Source organism: Papaver somniferum, chromosome 7 (assembly GCF_003573695.1).
Source record: "Papaver somniferum cultivar HN1 chromosome 7, ASM357369v1, whole genome shotgun sequence".
Lineage (NCBI taxonomy): Eukaryota > Viridiplantae > Streptophyta > Magnoliopsida > Ranunculales > Papaveraceae > Papaver > Papaver somniferum.
The window spans coordinates 171,228,086-171,252,677 of record NC_039364.1 but is presented as its reverse complement, the minus strand read 5'-3'; the positions used below and the strand labels follow the sequence as shown (position 1 = coordinate 171,252,677).

At 35.4% G+C, this 24,592-nt stretch overlaps 1 protein-coding gene and 1 pseudogene across 1 annotated transcript; one reads left to right on the top strand and one right to left on the bottom strand.

The window, feature by feature from the left end:
- The first annotated feature begins 3,490 nt into the window (after positions 1 to 3,490).
- Positions 3,491 to 3,988, top strand: LOC113295539. The gene has a single exon (XM_026543868.1). The coding sequence runs from the start codon at positions 3,491 to 3,493 to the stop codon at positions 3,986 to 3,988; it is 498 nt and encodes a 165-aa protein (XP_026399653.1).
- A 15,059-nt stretch (positions 3,989 to 19,047) lies between these two features.
- On the bottom strand, positions 19,048 to 23,383 carry LOC113299056 (annotated as a pseudogene).
- Positions 23,384 to 24,592: the final 1,209 nt, after the last annotated feature.

Below are 24,592 nucleotides of genomic sequence, written 5' to 3'. Positions count from 1 at the left end.
AAGGACTATGTGGTAAAGATACTAGAGACCATTTGGATGACATTATTAAAACCTATAGTCCTGACTTAATCTTTTTGGTGGAAACTAAGGTTGGAATAAATAAAGCTAGATCATTGACGCAGAGATTTAATTATCCTAACTCTCATGCAATCAACTCAATTGGGTTGTCTGGTGGAATGGTTTTACTGTGGAAAAATGGTTTTCCATGTGACATTGTCTGCTCTAATGATAACAAGGTTCATTTGTTAATTACTGATAACCCTTCTCAACATGAATGGCTGTTGTCATGCGTGTATGGTTCTACTCATAATGGGTTGAGGAAACATCAATGGGAATTTATTAAAGAAATTAGTGAAAACGTCTTTCAACCATGGGTTCTTTTAGGTGATATTAATATTCATGTTTCAGACAAAATGCATCTAGTAGTGTTAATCTTTTGATAATTGGGTGGGCAATCTTTTAAATGATGCTGGTTTAATGGATTTAGGATATGCTGGTTCCTCTCATACTTGGACTAATAGAGTAAATGGGAAAGGTTTCAAAAGAGCTCGTATTGATATGGATTTTCATAACTCTAATTGGATTAGAGATTATCCTGACTCTAAACTTCTTCACCTGCCTTTTTTGGGGTCAGATCATAGACCTATTCTGCTCATCACTGAATCTGACTCTGTCAAACCAAGAAATGTGTGGAAGTTTTATAGATGTTGGCTTAGAGACCCTAACTGTGCTGATGTTATTGCTAATTCGTGGGATTCTTCTAATAAGAATATGAATCTCCATCAAAAATTATGCAAGGCTAGAAATAAACTTTCAAGGTGGAATACAGATTACTTTGGTAAAATAGGGTTTCATGTTAAATACCTCAAAGATCAGTTGACTTTTCTTCAGAATCAACCTTATAGTGAAGCTATCTCTTACAAGATACATATAACTATTCAAAGGTTGCATTATTGGAAGAAATTGGAAGCAGATTTTTGGCATAAAAAGTCAGGAGTCAATTGGTTCAAAGATTCGGATAACAATACAACTTTCTTTCACTCTTTTTCCAATAGAAGGAGGTCTAGAAACCACATATCTGCTTTAAGAGATGATCAAGGTCATTGGTATCATTCTCAAAAAGATATGGAGCTCCTTCCCATCAAAAATTTTTCTAGTATTGCCAATCTTCGAACCCAAAATTTGATGATAACTCTTTTGATATCATCCCTCACATAGTCTCTCCTGAGGAAAATGCTTGTTTAGTCTCTATTCCTTCAGAAGATGAAATAATCAATGTGCTCAAGAGTATGCCTAGTTGGAATTCTCCAGGGCCGGATGGATTTCTGGCTGGTTTCTTTTTAACTCAATGGAGTACTGTTGGAAGTGATGTAGTTCATTTAGTTCAGCAATTCTTCTTAACAAGAAAGATGCTGCAAAGCATAAATAACACAGTCACTTGTCTCATTCCGAAAAACAAAAATCCCTCTACCCCTTTTGATTATAGACCAATTGGCCTTTGCAATATAACATATAAAATTATCTCTAAGCTTCTTGTGACAAGAATGAAGCCTCTGATGGAGAAAATAATTTCTCCAACTCAAGCGGCTTACGTTCCCAGAAGGTACATAAATGACAACATATGATAGCCCATGAATTAGTTCATAGTATGAAGAAATCCAAAAAGAAACAAGGTTTAGTGGCCCTTAAATTAGATATGTCGAAGGCTTTCGACAGAGTTGAGTGGGATTTCAAAGACAGAATGTTGTTTTCTCTTGGATTTTGTGATGAATGGCGTATTATTATTTCTCAGTGCATCTCAATAACCATTGTCTCTACCCGGATAAATGGTTGTCTTAGTCAGTCGTCAAGGGGATCCTCTTTCCCCCTATTTATTCATTATCTCAATGGAGTACCTATCTCGATCTTTAGCTCTGGCAGAGTCGAAGAGGCTTATCAATGGTATTAAGGTAGCAAAAAACTCACTGTCTATCAATCATCTCCTCTTTGCAGATGATTGTTTGTTGTTTTTTCAGGAAGATCATACTAGCATCAACCAGGTTAAATCTTGTTTACAATACTTCTGCAATATATCTGTCCAAATGATCAGCTTCTCTAAGGCTAATATCATCGGCTTTTATTACTGGTGATATATCTGAAGTGACTAAGGCTAATATCAGATATTCCCTTGGTATTAAACAACTTTCCTCCTCAGACAAGTATTTAGGTTTGCCTATTCTGTTAGGTAAGTCTAAAGTGAGTTCTTTTGGGACTATACAAGATGCTTACGAACACCATTTTCAAGGATGGTATTCTAAGACTCTAAATCAGGCAGCACGCTCGATACTAGTCAAGTCTGTCCTAACTCTATGCCTACTTATTACATGAGAAATTTCAGATTGCCTAAAAATATTCTATACAAGTTAGATTCGTCCCAAAGAAAATTCTGGTGGGCTCACAAATCTAATCATGGTCTGAATATGATCTCTTGGAGCTCTCTGTGTAATCCTTTAGAGGAAGGAGGATTGTTTTGCAGAAATCTTGAAAGGTTTAATAAAGCTCTACTGATAAAGTTAGCCCGGAGGTTATGTACTGAAAACAACACACTCTGTACTCAAGTTGTGAAGCCCAAATACTCTCCGTATACAACTTTTCTTCAGCTTCGGGAACCTCCCTCTAACACATCGTGGGTCTGGAATGATGTTGAATTAGGTCTTTCATATGTTAGACAGTTTAGTAGATGGGAAGTCAGAGATGGAAGAAGCATATCTGTATGGGGAGATAAATGGATTATTGGGTTAGACTCTCCTCCTAAACCAAATGATACTTTTAGAGAGCCGGAAACTATTGTATTTGTCTTTGACTTAATGTTAGAGAATCCAAGAAGATGGAATGTTCAATTAGTAAATGACCTATTCAATCCTGATATTGCTCATCTTATCTTTAGAATGTATCTAGTTCAGGATGGCCAAGACAAACTTATCTGGGAACCAAATAGATCAGGTGTTTTTCAGTCAAATCCACTTATAAGGCCTTAACTAAACTTGAAAATGATTCAAGTCAGACTTGTCCTGCTATCAATAATGTGAACTGGAGAAAACTGTGGAAGTCTAGAGTTCCCCACAAAGTGAAGTTGTTTATATGGAAGTGTTTTAGAAGAATTGTCCCTACAAACCTTAAGCTGCACAATTACAAACAAACAATTGATACTCTATGTCCAAGATTCCTTATAGAAGAAGAATCTTTAACTCATTTGTTGCTTCAGTGCGATCACTCTAGAGTTGTATGGCTGTCTATGAACATAAATGTGTCTCTTGTTCTCAATAAAAACATTAATGTGGTGGACTGGATTACAAGTTGGTTCCATGATAATGTTAATTCCTCTTTGGAAGAGTATAACAATTGGATTTCTGCACTTATGGTGACTGCCTGGTTTATTTGGAAGAATAGATGTAAGGTCTTCCAAAATAAAAACCAGAATGTTTATTTCACAGTTCATTCCATTAATATAATGTTGCAACAATCTATGGCAGATGTATCTGTGAAAGAGAAGCAAGTAGTTCAAACTTGGTCTCCTCCACCTTCAGATCATTTTAAACTCAATATGGATGCATCGTTTAATCTTGATACTTCTGAATTTGTTGTTGGTCTAATAATCTGTGATTCCACAGGACAAAGCTACGCCATCAAGGGAAGATACTTCCATGGAGGAATAGATTTCGAACAAGCAGAGTGCCTAGCCATGAAAGAAGCAATCTTGTGGGCTAGAGAATGCAATCTTAACAAAGTTATTCTGGAAGGAGATAACTTGAATGTCATTAACTCTATCAGGCAGTCAACTTCTTCAGTGCACTGGATGAACCAAGGAATCATTAATGACATTAAGTTGTTGCTGTCTAATACCTCCTGTTTTGTTGTAAATCATGTTAATAGATCGGAAAATTATGTAGCTCATAGTGTAGCTAAGAAAGCTAGTAGTGACAAAACCTCTTTTGATTTTCACTTGTAATGTTCCAGATGAACTAAGGCATATTATCTGGACTGAAAAACAATCTGTCACTCTAAGTTATGTAAATTAACTTTAAGTAATGAATGGTGTTTCGCATCAAAAAAAAATCAAAATTTGTACAAAATATATGAGAAGAATTTCAAAATCATCAAAACGATTCCACAGGAAAAATACAAATTGTGATCCGTGAGGAAAGGTGGACTCTACAGAAACGATCATTGCTACAAGTATAAGGGTAACAAAGGAATAAATCTTTTGTGATTATTATGTTTTCATTCTACCGGAATTCCTATAGAACCAACAGAAATGTTACGAAATTAATAAATAAATTAAAAAAACTCATTAATGCTTATCCTACATACTGGTATATAAGATAAAAGGATCCAAAAATAAATAAATTTTTATTGAAGGAAAAGGTAAATCTCATAAATCAAGAGATATACAATAAGCTTAGAATTTCTTCAACTTCTATTCTTGTGTTTCCAACTTCTCAAGAAATGTCCTTATATTTCATATTGATAAAATCGGCTAGGACTTTGCAATGTGATAATTGACACATTTAGAATATTATTTCTTAACCAAGAGATAACTTTTTGCTTCTGCATGAACTGTTGTCAATGTTTTTTCCCAACCCGCTAAGATATGCATAAACTCCTCTTGATCTACTGAATATAGAATAAACATGAAGTCATTGATACGTCTTCTTTCTTGAAAGTTGTGTCTATAAATATTATCCAATCTGTGTTTATGTATGCCTAATTGTGTTTTCTGAAATTTCCACTATAAGATATAGGAATCTGTGGAGAAGTTTTGGATGACGTTGATTGCGAAAACTTATTAACCCGTTCTATCAGGCTTGTCGGATTGCATCTGATTTTTAAAACACCATTGATCTTATATGTTCCAAATAAACCAGAGAATGGTCGCAATTTTATCCAAAATTGGTGAGAGATTCGGATCCGCAATCCAGTTATTGACCCAATTACTTATCAAGTCTAAGTAGGTTGAAGAGTTAATATGGTTTAAGGAGAATTCAGACCAAATATCTCATGCGAAAAGGCTAGAACCTGAAGGGATGTTATTCGTTTTCTTAAACTTGAGAATTCCATATCGCACAGTCTGAAGAGATAGTGCAAATATGAGCTGATAGTCTACTAAAATTTGGTAGAGCTTTCTGGATTAATTTCCAAATAAATAATCTAACTCTTGAAATTGTTAATTCTCCATATTTTTTTCCATGGAAAATTAAACATATTATCGTTCTCTTGCTCCTGATTAATAAGAAAGTAATAAATATTCTTCGCTGAAAATACTCCTGATGAATGATGCCTCCATTTGATTTAATCTTTTTCCCTGCTTTGTGTCAAATTGTAAGAATTTTTTCTTTAATGTCTGGGGGGAAAATTCGTCTAATTTTTCTTGATCCCAATTATATTTTGGTGTTATTAACTCTTGAACCAATTTTAGAATTTGCTTTACTTTGTCAGATGGTTTTGGGATATGTCGGCGTTAAGCTCCATTTTTAAGTTGCCAAACGAAATTGTTAGAGCACTGCTCGGTCGAACTCGCATGCGTTGCTATCTCAAGCATGTTTGTCAATATTAGTGATCAAAACTATAAGTCTTGATTTCTAGCCTATTTATAGATGTCTCGGACTAGGACATAGATTGTGTAGTTGATTTTAGTTTTCACGGCGTTCATTATTTGAAGACGAAGAACTATTAAGGGGAGCTTGTGGAACTTGATCGACAAAAGTTATGTGGAGACTTAAACTTATCTATCACTTGGAAAGTCTATTTCTACTATATCTCCTATATTGAGACATAAGTCGTATTACGATATAGTTTTCTATATACACATTTGAGATTTCGAGCTGAGTTTAACTCGCTTACATATATCTCGAAATATGTATTGGCAAGCTTTCGCTTCGACCAAGTTCATCTTATATCATGTGAAAATTGCCGAGTAACATCTTACATGGTTTGTGTGATACAATCATTTAGTGTTGTCTTGGAATGTTTCGTACTAATAGTGTGTGAAAACGACTATTGTCATCCTCTAAGAAAGTTTCAATGATTGAAATAAGAGTTTAGAACACTTAACCATTATTGGATATGTCATGTTGTGCACTCTTGCACATATGTAATCCATGTCCGGGAACCATAGTATGCGCACCCGTTTCCGTACCTGTTGGTTTGAGAAATCCGGGAACCTAAGTATGCGTACCCATTTGAGTACTGGCGTACAAGTTCATGTCCGAGAATTTCTGCTGGGATTTGTAGTTTGCGTACCCGTTTGCGTACTGGCGTAACTCAATCTTAGTCTGGGTTTTTCAAGTATGCGTACCCGTTTGCATACTTGAAGGTAAAAGTTCTAAAATCGGTTTTAAACATGAACATAAACATTTATATAATAAGGAATACAATCTTTGAAAACTGTGGCTATAATGTTCATGATTGATTCGAGTGAATCAAACCGATTTTTCTTCAGTTGTGTTCTTGTATAATTATATGAGAATATAGCAATTGAACAACTCTTTAACTAGTTTCATTTAAGTCATTTGAACTAGTTATGGTTAAGATGAATAAGGTTGATATGAAAGTAATCATATGGCTAACCTCGGTTAACTATTTGTGAACCAACATGGTGTACACATTTAGGTATGGTTACATAAACCTAAATTAGGGTACATTTCATTTGTGTGTAACAATCTAAGTTCGATCTAACGGTTGAAAGATATTAGCTTGGTTGAATCAGGTTTTTCATCTAACGGTGAATATTGAATGCTTTGTTACCAAGGTAACTTGGATTGCAAACCCTGATTTTAAAATTATATAAAGGAGAGCTCTAGCAACTGGGAAACCTAATCCCCACACATCATGTGTGTTACTAGTTGCATAAACTAGAGTCAATTCTCCTTTAACCTTAGGTTTCTATGGAGACCATGTAGGTTAACGACTTCAAAGACTTCATTGGGATTGTGAAGCCAGACCCAACTATTTTCTTTGTAGTTGCGTGTTCTGATGTTGCCCGATTCTATCGTATTGAGTACAATTTATATAATTGACTCGAGATTAATTTCTCTGATAGGAAAGATAAAAGTAATCACAAACATCTTCGTCTCATCGTTTGTGATTCCACAATATCTTATTTCGCTAGTCGATTAAAATTATTGTGAGGTGATTGATAATACTAGGTTGTTCTTCGGGAATATAAGTCTGGTTTATCAATTGGTTCATGTTCACCTTGATTTATCAAAATACGGAACAAAAACTCTTGGGTATTTCTGTAGGAGACAGATTTATTCAATCTTTAGACTTTTCTGTGTGAGACAAATTTGTTTATCAAGTCTTCGACTTTGGGTCGTAGAAACTCTTGGTTGTGGGTGAGATCAACTAAGGGAATCAAGTGCGTAGTATCATGCTGGGATCATAGATGTAAGGAACACAACTGTACCTTGAATCAGTGTGAGATTAATTAGGGTTCGACTACAGTCCAGTCCGAAGTTAATTGGTAGTAGGCTAGAGTCTGTAGCAGCTTAATACATTGTGGTGTTCAATCTGGACTAGGTCCCGGGGTTTTTCTTCATTTGTTGTTTCCTCGTTAACAAAATTCTGGTGTCTGTGTTATTTCTTTTCCGCACTATATTTTCTTATATAATTGAAATATCACAGGTTGTGCGTTAAGATCAATCAATTAGAATATCCAACCTTTGGTTGTTGATTTACATTGATTGACAGTTGAACATTGGTCTTTGGTACCGTTCAAGTAACTCCACTTATATTCAATCGAGCTCGCAGATTTCTATTTGCTGATTGCGGATTGAATAAAGAGTTAGAGATATCAAGCTCTTTGATATACTTTACTCTAGATTGAGTCTGACTGTCTAGTTGATTTTCTAGAAAGTATATTGGAGTATGTCCTCTCAGATTGCCAAAAGAATTATTGGGTGTGGTTGTTAGACCCCCGCATTTTCAATTGGTATCAGAGCAGGCAAACACATTAAAGACCTCATAAGTATGTGTTTGTAGCGATCTGATATGGACAGAGGTGATATATCTATAAACGTACCACCAGTCTTCGGTGGCTCAAATTACTTGTGGTGGAAAATTGCTATGCGTTCCTTTCTTCAAGCGCGTGATTTTCAATCATGGGTTTATGTAGTTAATGGGTATGATGCTCCCGTTGTGGCAGTAGGGAATGCGACAGTTCCTAAGGATATTGGTGCATCTGACGCTGATGAGATACTTGATACAAAGCAAAACTCCGACGGTTTGAATTCCATATTACATGCCATTACCCCAGATCTTCAGCACCATGTGACTACGTGCACTCAGTCTAAAGATGCTTGAGATATCTTAGAAACCGTATTCGTAGGGAATACCAGTGAAAAGGAAGCTAGGATTCAAAACCTTAATTCCGATTGGGAAAACCTTTGTATGGCAGATGAAGATTCATTTGATGAGTTTAATCACAAAGTGTATGAAATTGTTAATGCATCCTTTGCATTGGGTAAGACTACTCCTGAAAAGGACATTGTGATGAAAATTCTCAAATCGCTGCCATCTAGATACGATTCTAAGAAGCATGCCATCGTTGAAGGAAATAACCTTGATGCTCTCTCCAGAAACATGCTGGTTGGAAAGCTAAATATCTTTGATCATGAGCATACATCCGAAATCGGAAAGGATGTTTCCTTCAAAGCACAAAAGAAAACTAAATTACTTGACAAAAGTAAAAGTGTTCATGTCTCTGAGGATGATCTTTCTGAGGCTGATTCATCAGATGAAGATCTTGACAAGTCAGTCTCTTTGATAACAAGACAGTTTAGAGATCTCTTATTAAATAGAAGTAAACGGTTTACCAGAGACAAACCTAGGACACCAGTTAAACCTCACAATCGCATTCCTCCTAAAAACAGGGATGCTGACGAGGCTGATGACGAGGATATGCCAAAATGCTTTAAATGTAAAGGTTTTGGTCATTTTGCAAATGAGTGTCCAAACCGTAGAAAATACACTGGGAACAAAGGTCTTGCTGCAACTCTTGATGAAATGTCTGATCACTATGATTCTAATGAAGAAGAAAGATCAAGTCTTGCACTTCTTAGTGAAGATATTGATTTTGATAATTGTAGCAATACATACATCAATCTCGATATTCTTCCAGAAGAAGACTCAACCGATCTGGAAGAAAAAATTAACCTTTCTGTTGGAAACTCTCTGTCTGATTTTTCAGGTTCCACTTTGTGTCTAGCAGCTTGCACATCTCGGGCGTCTGAATCATCTTATCCATTGACATGCTCTTATTGTTCACTCAAAGGTCATGAACTTTCAAAGTGTTTCAAGTACAAACACAAGATGAGATATGTCAATAAACTTCAACTAAGAGCAAATCGCCTAGCAACAAGGTTAAACTTGTTCAAAAAACCGCTGAGGTATGTAAGATTTTATCCTCTTCAAAGAAGTTGGTTTTCAAAGATAGTTCAAGACCGCTAGAGAAAAGAGCATGGTCTAAACATTTTGATAGACATGAATCTATGAATTCCTTTCAAAAGGGTTATGATGGACAGATTGTCGTTCACCACATCACGACTTGATTGTGTTGTTTCTGTGTATCTTGTCTCATGTGCCTGATCAAAAGAGACAAGATGTGCACACTTCAGGATTTTAGAAAGAAAAATATCGTTGTTATTTTCGTAGGTTTGCTGTGCTTTGGATATTTGGAATTCTTTCATATCTAATTGATATTGGAAGGGACTTCCCTGTTTAATCAATAAAAGAGGGTTATTCTCGATAATTCGACTCTCTCTAAGGTTGTGAATTGTGCGTGCGTGAACCTGTGCGGTTAAAGGTTCCGTAACCCTACATTCCTTTTCCTTCGTTGAAATTTTTTTTTATCTTAAGACTGCTTGTTGAGCTTAAATTGTGATTTCCTCTCACAAACCCATACACTCATGGAAACTCCAAGCATCATGTCTTCTGATGGAAAAGATGTTAATATGATTGTTAAGCTATCAATCATGAAGGAAAAAGAGAAATCTCTGTTACTTCCAACTTTGAAAAGAAAAAGAAGGAATGTGAGAAAGCCAAGAGTTGTTCCTTCAAATTCTTAAAAGTTTTTTGGTGTTCTTGAAGAGTTGAAGGAAACAAGGAAGGAGATTCGGCAAATAAAGGCTTCTGTTTTGAGAGCTCTCGAAATTCAGAAGGCCCTGGTTCGACATCATCAGCCTAGAAGGTTTGATGGAATTGACTCATTTCTCCACGAACCTTATGTTCCTATGGTTGTTGACAACAAGGAGTTCGGGGACGATAAAGAATTCTTCAGAGGTCTCAATATCTAGTAAATCTTATTATGAGAATTTATTTCTTGTGTTTTTAGAAGAATAACTAGGATTTGGAATAGCCATTATTGTTAGTACACATAGCTATGTCCAACGTTTTCATCTTCATGTTTTTAGATTTATTTATTTAAATTCTAAGTTTTTGGAAGATGATGTTTGCAATTTTAATCTTTATGATTTTATATATTGCAAATTGTTATGGGATATGTTGTTTACGTACGTGAACCTGGGACTGTCCCATACTTGTTCAAAAGTTATCTCTATTATGTCGGTATGAAAGTATTGATAAAAGATAGAATGAACTCTTGACTTACAAAAGTTAAAGCCTTTTATGTCATTATTTGATGGAAGAAAGGATAAAACTTTTGTTTAAAAGGATTATGTCTATTATATGTCATTGTGCAAATAGTGATGGAAAATAGAATGAATCCTTGTGTATTCCGCAGTATTGGTCGAGATTTTTGTGCACACACGGTGTTGCTCCGTAAGTTCTCTTTTGTCGAGCATGACCAACTGATTTGATCATTTTTGTGGTTGATTCAATTGAGATTTTTGGATACAAATTCATGTTTTCATGTGATTTGGTTATGTCAAAAGAAATCCTTCTTTTCTTGTAGAAGCAAGGTCGCCTTTGTTGTTCTTTCAGGAATGACATTATATGGGGGAGAGTTCTTTTTGAACTTGTGCTTAAGTGCCAAATCTTTGTGGGGAGTGCGGTTGTGGAATATTATAGGGGTTATCTTGTATTTTTATAAACTCCTTGATGAATATGCATTTAGCTTCGGCTTTATGATTGCATCTAAATTAGTTAGTATGCTATTCTCTTTTGGTCATGAAGTATCTCTATGAAAATTTTATGAGGATCCCACTAGTTTTCGTACCTTTGCCAATTTATATTGATAAAAGGGGGAGAATTAATGTATAGTTTCATACTACAAATACATATGGTTTACGGATCATTATGTAAGGGGGAGTGGTTTTCATGTTGAGATGAAGTATTGACTAAGGGGGAGTGATACATATCACCATAGTATTGTTGTCAAAGTTGTGATACAATTGAACTTTGATGCTGTGTAATAATACTATGACACTGTATAACAATGATCGAAAGCATTTGTTTTCTCATTGTTATCGCTACGGATCTTCAACAACTATGATGCTGAGTTGAACACGTTTAGAATCATGGAGTACTTGGAAGTGACGAAGTTTTCGAGTCGTGTTGAAGATGCCAAGGAGATCAAGCATTTGGATGAGAAGCTACAAATTTTTATTTATTTTGCAATCCATATGTATTGATAGTTTTGTCACTAAAATTGATAAAGGGGAGATTGTTAGAGCACTGCTCGGTCGAACTCGCATGCGTTGCTATCTCAAGCATGTTTGTCAATATTAGTGATCAAAACTATAAGTCTTGATTTCTTGCCTATTTATAGATGTCTCGGACTAGGACATAAATTGTATAGTTGAGCTTAGTTTTCACGACGTTCATCATTTGAAGACGAAGAACTACTAAGGGGAGCTTGTGGAACTTCATCGACAAAAGGTATGTGGAGATTTAAACTCATCTATCACTTGGAAAGTCTATTTCTACTCTATGTCCTATATTGAGACATAAGTCGTATTACGATATAGTTTTCTATATAAACATTTGAGATTTCGAGCTGAGTTTAACTCTCTTACATATTTCTCAAAATATGTGTTGGCAAGCTTTCGCTTCGTCCAAGTTCATCTTATATCATGTGAAAATTTCCGAGTAACATCTTACATGGTTTGTGTGATACAATCATTTGGTGTTGTCTTGGAATGTTTCGTAATGATTATTTCAATAACTTGAAAATTGCTTTGATGCTAATAGTGTGTGAAAACGGCTATTGTCATCCTCTAAGAAACTTTCAATGATTGAAATAAGAGTTTAGAACACTTAACCATTATTGGATATGTCATGTTTTGCACTCTTGCACATATGTAATCCATGTCCGGGAACCATAGTATGCACATCCGTTTGCGTACCTGTTGGTTTGAGAAATCCGGGAACCTAAGTATGCGTACCTGTTTGCGTACTGGCGTACAGGTTCATCTCAGAGAATTTCTACTGGGATTTGAAGTTTGCGTACCCGTTTGCGTACTGGCGTAACTCAATCTTAGTCCGGGTATTTCAAGTATGCGTACCTGTTGGCAGAAAGTTAAAGTTCTAAAATTGGTTTTAAACATGAACATAAACATTTATATAATAAGGAATGCAATCTTTGCAAACTGCGGCTCTAATGTTCATGATCGATTCGAGTGAATCAAACCGATTTTGCTTCAATTGTGTTCTTGTATAATTCTATGAGAATATAGCAATTGAACAACTGTTTAACTAGTTTCATTTGAGTCATTTGAACTAGTTATGGTTAAGATGAATAAGGTTGATATGAGAGTAATCATATGGCTAACCTCGGTTAACTATTTGTGAACCAACATGGTGTACACGTTTAGGTATGGTTACACAAACCTAAATGAGGGTACATTTCATTTGTGTGTAACAAGCTAAGTTCGATCTAACAATTGAAAGATATTATCTTGGTTTAATCAGATTTTTCATCTAATGGTGAATATTGAATGCTTTGTTACCAAGGTAACTTGGATTGCAAACCCTAATGTGAAAACTATATAAAGGATAACTCTACCAACTGGGAAACCTAATCCCCACACCTCATGTGTGTTACTAGTTGCATAAACTAGAGTGATCCTACTTTAACCTTAGGTTTCCATCGAGACCCTGTAGGTTAACGACTTCAAAGACTTCATTGGGATTGTGAAGCCAGACCCAACTATTTTCTTTATAGTTGCGTGTTCTGATCTTGCCCGATTTTATCGTATTGGGTACAATTGAAATGATTGACTCAAGATTAATTTCTCCGATAGGAAAGTAAAAGTAATCACAAACATCTTCGTCTCATCGTTTATGATTCCACAATATCTTGCTTCGCTAGTCGATTAAGATTATTATGAGTTGATTGATAATACTAGGCTGTTATTTGGGAATATAAGTCTGGTTTATCAATTGGTTCCTGTTCACCTTGATTTATCAAAAGACGGAACAAAAACTCTTGGGTATTTCTGTAAGAGACAGATTTATTCAATCTATAGACTTTTCTGTGTGAGACAGATTTTTTTATCAAGTCTTCGACTTTGGGTCGTAGCAACTCTTGGTTGTAGGTGAGATCAACTAAGGGAATCAAGTGCGTAGTATCTTGCTGTTATCAGAGACGTAAGGAACGCAACTGTACCTTGAATCAGTGTGAGATTGATTAGGGTTCGACTGCAGTCCAGTCCTAAGTTAATTGTTAGTAGGCTCGAGTCTGTAGCGGCTTAATACAATGTGGTGTTCAATCTGGACTAGGTCCCGGGGTTTTTCTGCATTTGCGGTTTCCTCTTAACAAAATTCTGGTGTTTGTGTTATTTTTTTTCCGCATTATATTTTGTTATATAATTGAAATATCACAGGTTGTGCGTTAAGATCAATCTATTAGAATATCCAAATTGACACTTGAACATTGGTCTTTGGTACCATTCAAGTAACTCCTCTTATATTCAATCGAGCTCGCAGATTTCTATTTGCTGATAGCGGATTGAATTAAGAGTTAGAGATATTAAGATCTTTGATATACTTTACTCTAGATTGAGTCTGACTGTCTAGTTGATTCTATAGAAAGTATATTGGAGTAAAACCTCTCAGTTTGCCAAACGAATTGTTGGGTGTGGTTGTTAGACCCCCCGCATTTTCAGAAATTACCTTCAATAAGGTGCAATCATTTTTGAATGCTAGTCCAAACCCAAGAAAAGTTAGAAGTTCTAGAAAATTCTCTAGAGGATTTGTGTTTGAGAAATATTTGGCTTTCCTAAGTTGAACCCATAATTGATCTAGTTCATAGATGAGTCTACTGGCTAGTTTAGTGAGAAGAGCTAAATTGAATTGATGTGGATTTTTAATCCTAGCACCCCTTGAGAAATAGTCTTGCAGATACTGCCCCAAGATTTTATGAAGCCTCATTGTTTCCTTTTAATCTTGTCTAATTGATCTAAGGTTTCTTTGTGAGAGCAAGGGCTTACATTTGATATGTCGGGTAGGCTTAAAGAATAGATTTTATTAGCACTATCTGTGCCGCCTGAGAGAGAATTTAGATTTCTAACCTTGTAGGGTGGAGTAATATCTTTGTAGCAGAGGTTCGAAGTATTCTTTTACATTCTTGTTAAAAAAGAGTGGGGGGTGCCAAAATATCTATCATTTTTATGAACGAAATTTTTAGGATTTTTGCAATTATTTTTCCGTGTCTAGGATAGATGCGGGGGATAAAGTTAATCCCGGATTTTTATAGATTTACTATTTGACCCGTTATGTATCTTAAAATGGATAAGTTGTCTAATAATTTTTTAGCTTCTCCAAAATCCGTTTTCATGAACGAGAAGCAGTCATATGCGAAAAAGATGTGAGATGTATTCGGGGAATTTCTATTGATTTTAAGCCATGTGAGTTTTTTTTTCTTTCCCGCAGTTGCTTTTTCCAGAAGTCTGGACAGGATTTCCATGTAGATTAGAAATAGGTAAGGAGAGAGAGGATCTCATTATCTTAATCCTCTAGAATTTTTGAATTTTGGGCCTGGAGAGTGATCGAGGAGAATGGAAAAGATGGTGCTTGATATATATTACATAATAAGGTTTACCCATGAAGAATTGAAACCAAAGGATAGCTGGGCATTTTCAATGAAAATCCCCTCCACCCTACCGAATGTTTTAGAAAGATCTAATTTAAGGGATAGAAAACCCTTTTTATCTTTGGATATTTTCATCGATTGTAGAATTTCATGTGCTATGATAATACTATCATTGATTTGTTTACTGATGTGGGTCGTAGGTTCAATAAAACTAGTGATCTTATTTCCACTCAATTATAAATAATATAATGGAAGTCAAGTTCGTTCCACAAATAGCAGAGAGATTTAGCTCTCAAAAAGGTCACAGGGGGGTTTGTTTTAGATTCTTTTTAAATTAAACAAAGTAAATAAAAAAGCAACTAAAATTGAGTTGTAAGCACTAGAGAGAGAGATGATCGAGGAATATTTCATTGTTACTAAATTTTCGTCAAAGTAGTATATTCATTGACTCATCATTATCACCAACCGTAGAATAACAGGTACGCCTGGTTATCCCCAAGATTATTTAAATCACTGGACAACATGTATGCTTAGTCGTCGTATTCTATTTGTCTGAACCACCTTGAGTTACGCTTACAAAATGTAATTCATTCGAATGATTTATGGTTTATGAATTTGGGTTTTGATCCTAGTAGTTAGACTTAGTACACTAGGACTACTTCTGGTGTTGTGTTTACACACGATTGCTTTACAAAACACTAAATTGGTTAAAAAAATCAAAATCAACACTTCTTGGGTGAAAAAGAAATATAAAATTTGATACTGTTTAAATGGACGAGAATGTAAAAATAGCCAGGATGTAAACAGTTTCATTCTACCCATTTTCAAATACTTTTTCTTATTTTTAATTTACATCAGGATGCATCCAGTTCCATCCTCGCTCTTTTTTAAGTTTAAGCCAGGATGAGTCCAGTTTCATTTTTGCTATTTTTTTGGTGTCCATTTCACCCATACTAATTTTTACTCGTCCATTAGAACCATGTTTTAAAAATATTTGGAAAAATGACCCATTTTCCGTTTACGAAATCCCTCTGCAAGGTCTCATGTTTTCTACTTGTGTAGAGAATTATTCAAGAATTACAGATATCCAAACCCTTTCTAGCATTAGATAAAATCAACAAATTAATTCAGTTGGCCACCTAAAAAATCTATCAATCAATCATAAACGCTCTTAATATTAAACACTAACGACAATAATATGAAGAAATCAAAACATATTCATATACTAAATCAAATCATATTTAGAACTTAGAATTTATCCTCAATCAATTGGTATCTGGCTACTCATGGATGTAGTAGCATCCATGTTATACATATAACAAAAGAGAAAATATATCATTATGATTGATGAGAACCGCTCTGAAACCTTAGCGTTTGGTCTGTTGTGTTGTTTCTCCTCTCCAAGCTTGCAAAGTAATGTAAAAGACGACTTGTTAATGTATTGGTGTTCTCCTTATATAGTACCCACGAAATCTAGGGCTTAGAATCCTTTCGGGACCGGGTTTCACACGTGTTATAAGTCCAAAATTCTCACAACCTGAACTATGTACGATTGGGTTTTTCTGGTTTTCAAACCGAATGTTCCTCTAACTTTACCTACGGTTGGATTTCCCGACCGTAAGTTTCCCTGAGTTTATCTACGGCTGGTTTTCCTAACCCTAAGTCCTTCTGAGTTTTTCTATGGTTGGGTTTCCCAACCGTATGTGCTTCTGAATCTCCTCTTTTGTCTTCCTTCACCATTTCGGCAATAATTTCTTCATCCAACGTCTGATTAAGCTCATTCTTTTTGCGTTGTGTTCGTATAGTCGTCTTATACATGATGGTGTTTTAAAATTCTTGATATTTCTTAATTTGCACTTACGGTGGGGTTAGAAGTGCTTTCCAAACGTAAGTGCCCCCTGGAATTGTTGATGTTCCCGCCGTTACCCTGACTCTGACTCTTCTCATAAATCTAGTTCTTCTAAGGTTGTGATAAGGTGATCTCCCAACCGTAACTCATCAATTTTGAGTCCAAAACTTAACACCTTAAAGCCTAGGCTATTAATTATAGGTTAGTGTAGTCATAATGTGTTATAAATAAGAGAAGTATGATCGTTTAAAATGATTTGAGGGTTTTGTGTTCAGACCTTAGGATTGATTCAATAATGTTTGTTTTCCATGTACGATGCATTTGGCATGGTAGTCGTTAAAGGATTCATATTGCATTCACACAAGAAATATGGTCGGGGAACATATTCAAATTTGTAATTCTTGGAGGATTCAAATTATATCCAGGCAACCACCTTACTCGATTATGACAGGTTTAACAATCCTTTATGTGTTTTTAGAAATTTGGTACAAAACTAATCTGGATTAGTTAGTTGATGATATCAATTTTATAGGTCTTTTGAGGAGTTCTTAAAAACACAAAAATCCAGGCTTTAGCAGCATAAATAATATTTATTTTCTTCTTAAATATGCAGATTAATATTATGCTTGCATAATCTTGTCAATGATATACACTAAAGTTATGATTTTGATGTTTGTTTTTTGCAATACTCATACAGTAGAGTTAGCATCCATAATTAAATCGTCAAAAGTTGTACTTTTTTCCATTCGTTTCAGGTTTTGTCCTATGTGGTTTTTCCTGACAAGGTTTTAACGAGGCAACATCCTTTTGACGTTAAATTTTTATCCAAGATGTTGAAATTTTGCGTTTTTTCCTTCGACCATATAATTTTTCCGGTTGGGTTTTCAATGGTAAGGTTTTAGTGAGTTAATTTAAGTCAACATGTTTTAGTGAGGCGATTTAGTTCAACATGGTGGTCATCCAAGGGGGAGTTGCATCAATTTTGGTTATTAGGTGGATTAACACCATTAACTAGATCATCTAGTTAGACCAAATCAACATAACCATCTCCTAGGAATTTGAATATCTTTCTGAACCACTTAAAGTTTAACCACAAATACAGTTTTATTCATTTATGGTAATGTATCTACATCTTGAATTTGGTGAAGAAACTACATCAACTACTTCTGCAAATCATCTCGAGAACAAGCAATCCATGATACAAGTCCTCAATGTATCAAAGAATAACACATACTCAACAATAGTTTTATTCGAGGACAATACCGCTTGTGCAACACAAGTAAAGACTTCAGCTAGAAAACTTTTCATAAAAACATTGCAATCTACTGCACTCAAAAAATTAGTTCATCGAAACTAAAAGTGTCGACTCAAAGATTTGCAAGCCAAGATTTGATTGAAGTACTCATCAAGAGGAGCGCCATAATCAAATGCGCATTTACCCGACTTATCGCGTTGTACTCTTTTTTCTTCGTTTGCTCCACTGGTTCCTTGTCAAGGTTTTAATGAGACATCATATGCATGTCCAGCTCTGTTCTAAGGTTACTTACAATTGTATTTTTTTTTTTCCCGTCGATCGGGTTTTGTCCATTTGGGATTTCCTAACGATGTTTTGACGAGGAAATTAGATTACAATTGAGCATCACATGGAGTATTATAAACGTGTAATTTTGTTAGAAATATCTAGGACAAATCTGGTTTATTACCTCAATGTCCTTGTGTCTAGCCATATCAAGAGAGGCTTTAATGTTTGTCTGTTTCACACGTATGAATAAGAATTTCTCTGCTCCTCTCTATTTTGTGTTATCTTCTTCTCTATATTCTAATTTCATAACGAATATATCATTTATTTTAGGACAAAAATCAACAGTGGCACCTAAAATTTTCTACGGGTGTGATATTTGCCCAAAAACCATAGCTAAAGCCTGCTATTGCTTAGGATCTTTTCAACTTTTTTTTGCTAGGTGTTCATTAATGGTGGTAGTTTCATCTGTATTTGTCTGTGAGCTTAACCTGTATTCGTCTGGGACTAATTTTATATAGACAGACGCGCAAGATCGATAAACAATAATTTGAAGAATGGTGGTTTCATTAATCCTATCCATTTGCCTAATAAGAAAAAATGGCTGGGATTTTCGATCCAAAAGTATTGGAATAAAGATGAGCAAGTAAATTGATGCAACTGTTCCTCCTTTTAACGTTTAACTGATAGTTTTATTTATTACAGAGAAGAGATGCAAAACAAAAATACACAAACAAGTTCACGCAGTGAAAAGAACGTAAATATACACTTCATGGGCCACGGCTAGGTTTATAGCTTAGCAATGATAGAACACTTCTTAAGTTGAATTCTGTCGATTGGTAGGATATCTGTTGGGAAAGGACATCTTTTTGCAACTTGTGCTGTTAACATACCGGACGGCTTAGGACTGACACCACTTGTTAATCCTTTAATATCACTACAAGTCCACGGAGCAAAATTGGACGTTGGTAGCATACTAAGTGTAACATTGGATATGCATATACCAGTAAATGGGTTTCCCTTGATACCATCCAATTGCCCTGCAATTTTAACGTTATCGCCGACCATATCACTAAAGCTTATTCCATCTATAACTGGAAGAGCCTTTCTGTTGTAATTGTTATTAGGGTGGGTACTGTAGTTTCCTGTCATTAAAAATGCCCATCTCATGGTTTTCATCGTCATTCTTCTGATGAAGATGTCCTTGACATATCCACCGCGCCCTAGTGCGGTTTTCATTCGAACTGCTGATTCGGTTCTGATAGCTACAATATCTTCAACTCGAACGTCTTGTATCCCACCAGACATCTCACTTCCTATAGTTAATACTGCGTTATTAGGAGAAGTACAAGTGAGCCTTCTTATAATTACGTGTTTGGTTGGTTTCCCAAATGCAATTCCATATTGGTCCCATCCACTTTTTACTGAGACACAGTCGTCCCCAGAAACAATGTTGCAGTCCTCAATGCGCACATTTGAGCACGAGTCTATAACAATCAAAGAAATGGACGATCAGATCAGAAATTACTTTTGTATGTAAAAGCTAATAATTGTGATCGAGTAGTGATTAGAGAGTGTGTATGTATACATGAGTTAAGTTTGTTGTGAACCTGGATTTATCCCGTCGGTGTTTGGGGATGCTGGAGGGGCGACAATTGTAATCCCTTTTATGAAAATGTTACTGCACATATAAATTTAGATAAGCAACAGTGAGAGTTTGGTTAAAGTACTGGTAGTGCGAACGAATTAAGAAAAGTCATCTGATTAACTGTAGTAGAAACAAACCTGCTGTAAACAGGATGGATGTGCCATGAAGGAGAATCAATTAACTTGAGATTGGTTATCTGAACTTGGTCAGAGTTCATAATTTCAATCAAGTATGGCCTGTTGGATTTAAGTACGGTTTTGTATCTTTGCCACCACCAAGTACCTTGTCCATCTATTGTTCCCATATCACCTACAAAACTTTACAAGTTCATTAAACGAAATTAATATCTAACTTAATGGAATACTCCAAGGACAAGCACGCGAGGATCAACTATGCTCAAGTTTGAAAACCCAATTAACATTGTACATGTACATAGTGAAGGACTCAGATATGCTATCTAAAATTTTTGCAAGCTTTGTGGATAAATAATCAATTCTATGTGAAATATAATTAATATATAGAAACCTTCCAGGAAACATGTACCTGTTATTATAACATCTGTGAGCTGCGTTCCAAAGATGAGGCTGTTGTATCGTCCTCCCGGCAGGTCTTTACCTCTGCCATAGGACGGCAGGGGGCCTATAATAGGCCATTCGCTTAGATCCTAAATCATCAACCAATTGTCAATTAAACTTATTCAGACTTTAACACGGCTTTGAATGTTTCTACTCTTGCATAGAAAGATAGCAAACATGGAAATCAAACACTTTATGGATGGAGAAAATTGTCAGATGAAATTTAAGAGAATCATGTTCATGTAATTTCATGTTAGGTATTCATCTTTAAAGGCCCTCAAATTCTCCTACCTAATTTGTTAGTCCGCCTAGAACTAATATTTGCCCATAGTCAGGTTTTTAAGTTTCTGCTTTCAAGTCATTAACTCAAAAAGCACATTTAGACCTATCGTAAAAGCAGACCTTTCGAGTCTTACTTCGAGAATGCATTGGCCGTAGTTGGAGTCTGAATAAAGATTAAGAGAGTCCTTAAAAAGAACAAGAGGGAACCTATAGCTATAGGCGGTATTACAGTAGTTGGATACAAGCAGCAGTGACCTCAATTTATGATAAATAGGAGTACTAAATGGAGTCAACAGACAAATGCCAGTGAACACGGCATATGACTCTACTTATTCTTTCCCATCATTTTCCACCCACCCCTGTCTTTCCCGAAGCATCCCATTCCCACCCACCCTAATACATCTATAGCCACCGGTGGAACTGCCCCCTTCCATAACTTTTTTCTTTTCTTTTCCTTTTTTAGTTCAATATTATTATTGTATATAAATTGGAATCTATAATAATCCCGGACATCCTTCTTGACTCTTGTGGCATGTTTGATTGGCGGGAAGGGAATTCTATTCCCTGTAATCCTATTCCTAAAAAAGAGTAATCCTAAACCCACCACCCCCATGGATTTATGATTCCCTTATTTTTTGGAAATCCTATTCCTAATGGCTCTTTAATCCAATTTACCAAACATGGGAATGGAATTGTATTTCCAGGAAACTGATTCCATTCCCTCCCATCAAACACGCCATTGAGTCTACAGACAAGATGACAAAACCACTAGAACATCGCCCCATGGGCCATGAGACCCTTGACACCTTGGTTTTAATGTAATGCATTATTTTTAAAATTATCGGACAAAAAAAATCTACTGTTGTTTTTTCAACTTTCATCAAAAGTGATCTTTGGACGACCCTGAAAGTAGTCTAAACGATTTTCCGTTTATCTAATGAGAACTGTTTTTCCAGCTGTTACAGGGGTAACAAATTCCGGGAGAGGTTACTGAACTTAATATCATTCGAAGCTCTCGGAGGAAAGGGGAATTTGGTACACGTAGCAGCCTTGTTGTTTTTCGGTCAGTAGGATCTTAGAAAAAAGCTCTTATCTTAAGCTCTAGTTGTACTTTTAAAAATACCCACGAGGATTAAATATCACTGCTTGTTATTAAAATCTGTCAATTGCTGTTACCATATCTTGAATTATTTTTACGATTCATGCAATTGTGGAATCATGTTCTCCACCAAAATCTTCCTATCTAAAAGTAGTCTCTCAAAGAAAATAATGCTGCTGTCTTTTTTTTAGCAAAATTGAAGATAAACTCTAACGTGTATTAGGCTTAAAACCATCACTCTCAACCACTCTGGTAGTAGTGACACCGAATATTTATTTGTGGATCTCTTGTTTAAGAAGAATAGTCCGCCTGTGACAAGAACGTTTAACTTTCACTATTTGCTGAACAAAAATCTCAGTCCACAAACATGGAGTGAGGAAAATGCAAGAGACTTCAATTATCAGATGATTATTCATGTTTAAGGAATAAAAAATGGTGTCCAGATTATCAAGTTAATTAAGCAAAAGTGAATGATCGAACCTGAGAAGCAAGAATGACGGCGTCTTTGTGAAGGTAAAGTGTGAAATGACTAGTTAGGTTAAAGCTTCCGGTTAGCCATCTCCCTGGGGGAACAAAGAGCTGAGATCCACCGTCGTTTGGAACTTGCTAAGAGATGCAACGGCTGATCGGAAAGCCTTTGTATTTGAAGTCTTTCCATCACCAACTCCTCCAAAATCTTTCAATGACGCTGTGTGTTTTCGACAATTAATGGCAGTATAATCAAACGATTCAGCTCCTCTTAATAGTAAACTTACTAGTCCAAGTAACACAAACACTACCTGTAAATACAAATTTGATGAAATTTAGAGTATACAATTGCAGAAAAAGATCCGTTATAGACAAGTGGAAAAAAATATAAGGATTTTAAAGAATAAGCCAATTTAATTATCTGGGAGAAGAAACATCAGAATTAGAAACAAAAATCCACATTAAAGGGGGGGGGGGGGGGGGGGGGAACTTGGATTCACGATAAGAAGAAGAGAAAGTAGAACATAAACAAGAGTAATAAAGGGATTACTTGAGCTCTCTGGGTGCTTCTCATGAGCTTCATTGTTAAAACTTAAAAGAAGAAGAAGAGGTTGAGGTTTTGCAGGAAAAGAGTAGAGACTAGAGAGTATTTATAAAGAAAATATGTTTCAGTGAACTTTAAAAGTCAACAAAAGCTGTGCGCTTGAAGCGCACCGTGGATGTGTTTTTCCGGAATAAATTTTGATCGATCATTCCCCACCCCAGTCATAAAGGACTATTCTCTTGCGTTAATCACGTGTAAGCAGGAATTTTGGGGAAACACTCGTTCAAGTGTGGATTCAAAGAAAGGGAAATACAGATCCAAAAGCATTTATTCGAGGTGAATATATGAATTTTCTTGACGTAATTCATAGAACAAGTGATTGAATCATATATGGTTTATGGAGTAAGTATCGCAATCGTCGGAGTTAACTAGTTTTAGGCCTATGAGAGTTATCTTGGCTCATGAAGTTAGATGGACTGTCATTGTCATGCCAGCACTATTTTAAAACTGAACAAACCTCTTTTGTAATTTTTATGACATTTCTTTAAATTTTCATGGACTATTGATATTTGCTTTAGAGTTTAGACGACTTCAAAACTAAATATTTTAATTTGTGTAAATAAGAATATTTTTGGAAAATCGTGAGTACGGCACCAAAGCCATGAGATTCATATTAGGTTTTAGTGGAGTTTGTTTTGACAATCAATTTGGAATATTTGTTAGTTTTAAAAACCAATACTAGTCCTGGTTGAATTGGGACATATACCACTTAATTGGGGCCTAATACTAGATGACAAAATAGGATCATTGGGAGAAAATTGATAGAAACCCTTTATCCAATATTTATATTAATGCCCAATATACCCTTATTAAATTAGTACTAATTCAGATTATTAAATAATGTTTAATCAAGTTAATCCTGAAATTAATTTTCATTAATCGATAATCAAAACTTGTAAAAAAATTTAGTTTTTACTCGATCCAGAATCGGTTTATGTTAGTGCATTTGTAAACCGATTCTGGGTTGAGTTTTATGCTTAGGAAGACGTAAACCCAGAATCAGAGTTTTATCAATACCCACATAAACCGATTTCAAAAGTCGGAGATTTTTAATGCACATGTAAACCGATTATGCCTTACTTTCAGAAACAAAATATTCATTACATAGTTTAGAAAATTAGCCCACTATATATATATATATATATATATATATATATATATATATATATATATATATATATATAGGACTCAGTATGGGAATTCTAGAATTTGACACATCAAATGCTCATCAATGAACCTCCGAGCACGTCGGTACAACGTTGTATATTCTTTGTGGTGAATGAACTTTCTTTCCTCATTACGAATTCTCCATAGCCCGTTGAAACGTTCCAGCTGAAATTCAATGAATTCTTATATGTTAGTATGTGAACTAGTGTAGTTGACATAGGTATAAAAATGATCGCATTACTCACTTTTTCCCTAAGAGGAGCTCGTGGATGATCGTGGTACACCATATTTCTAACTATTACGTACTCTCGCATTTCCCTTTAATGTATTGGAATCAAATGCCAAGTCTCTCC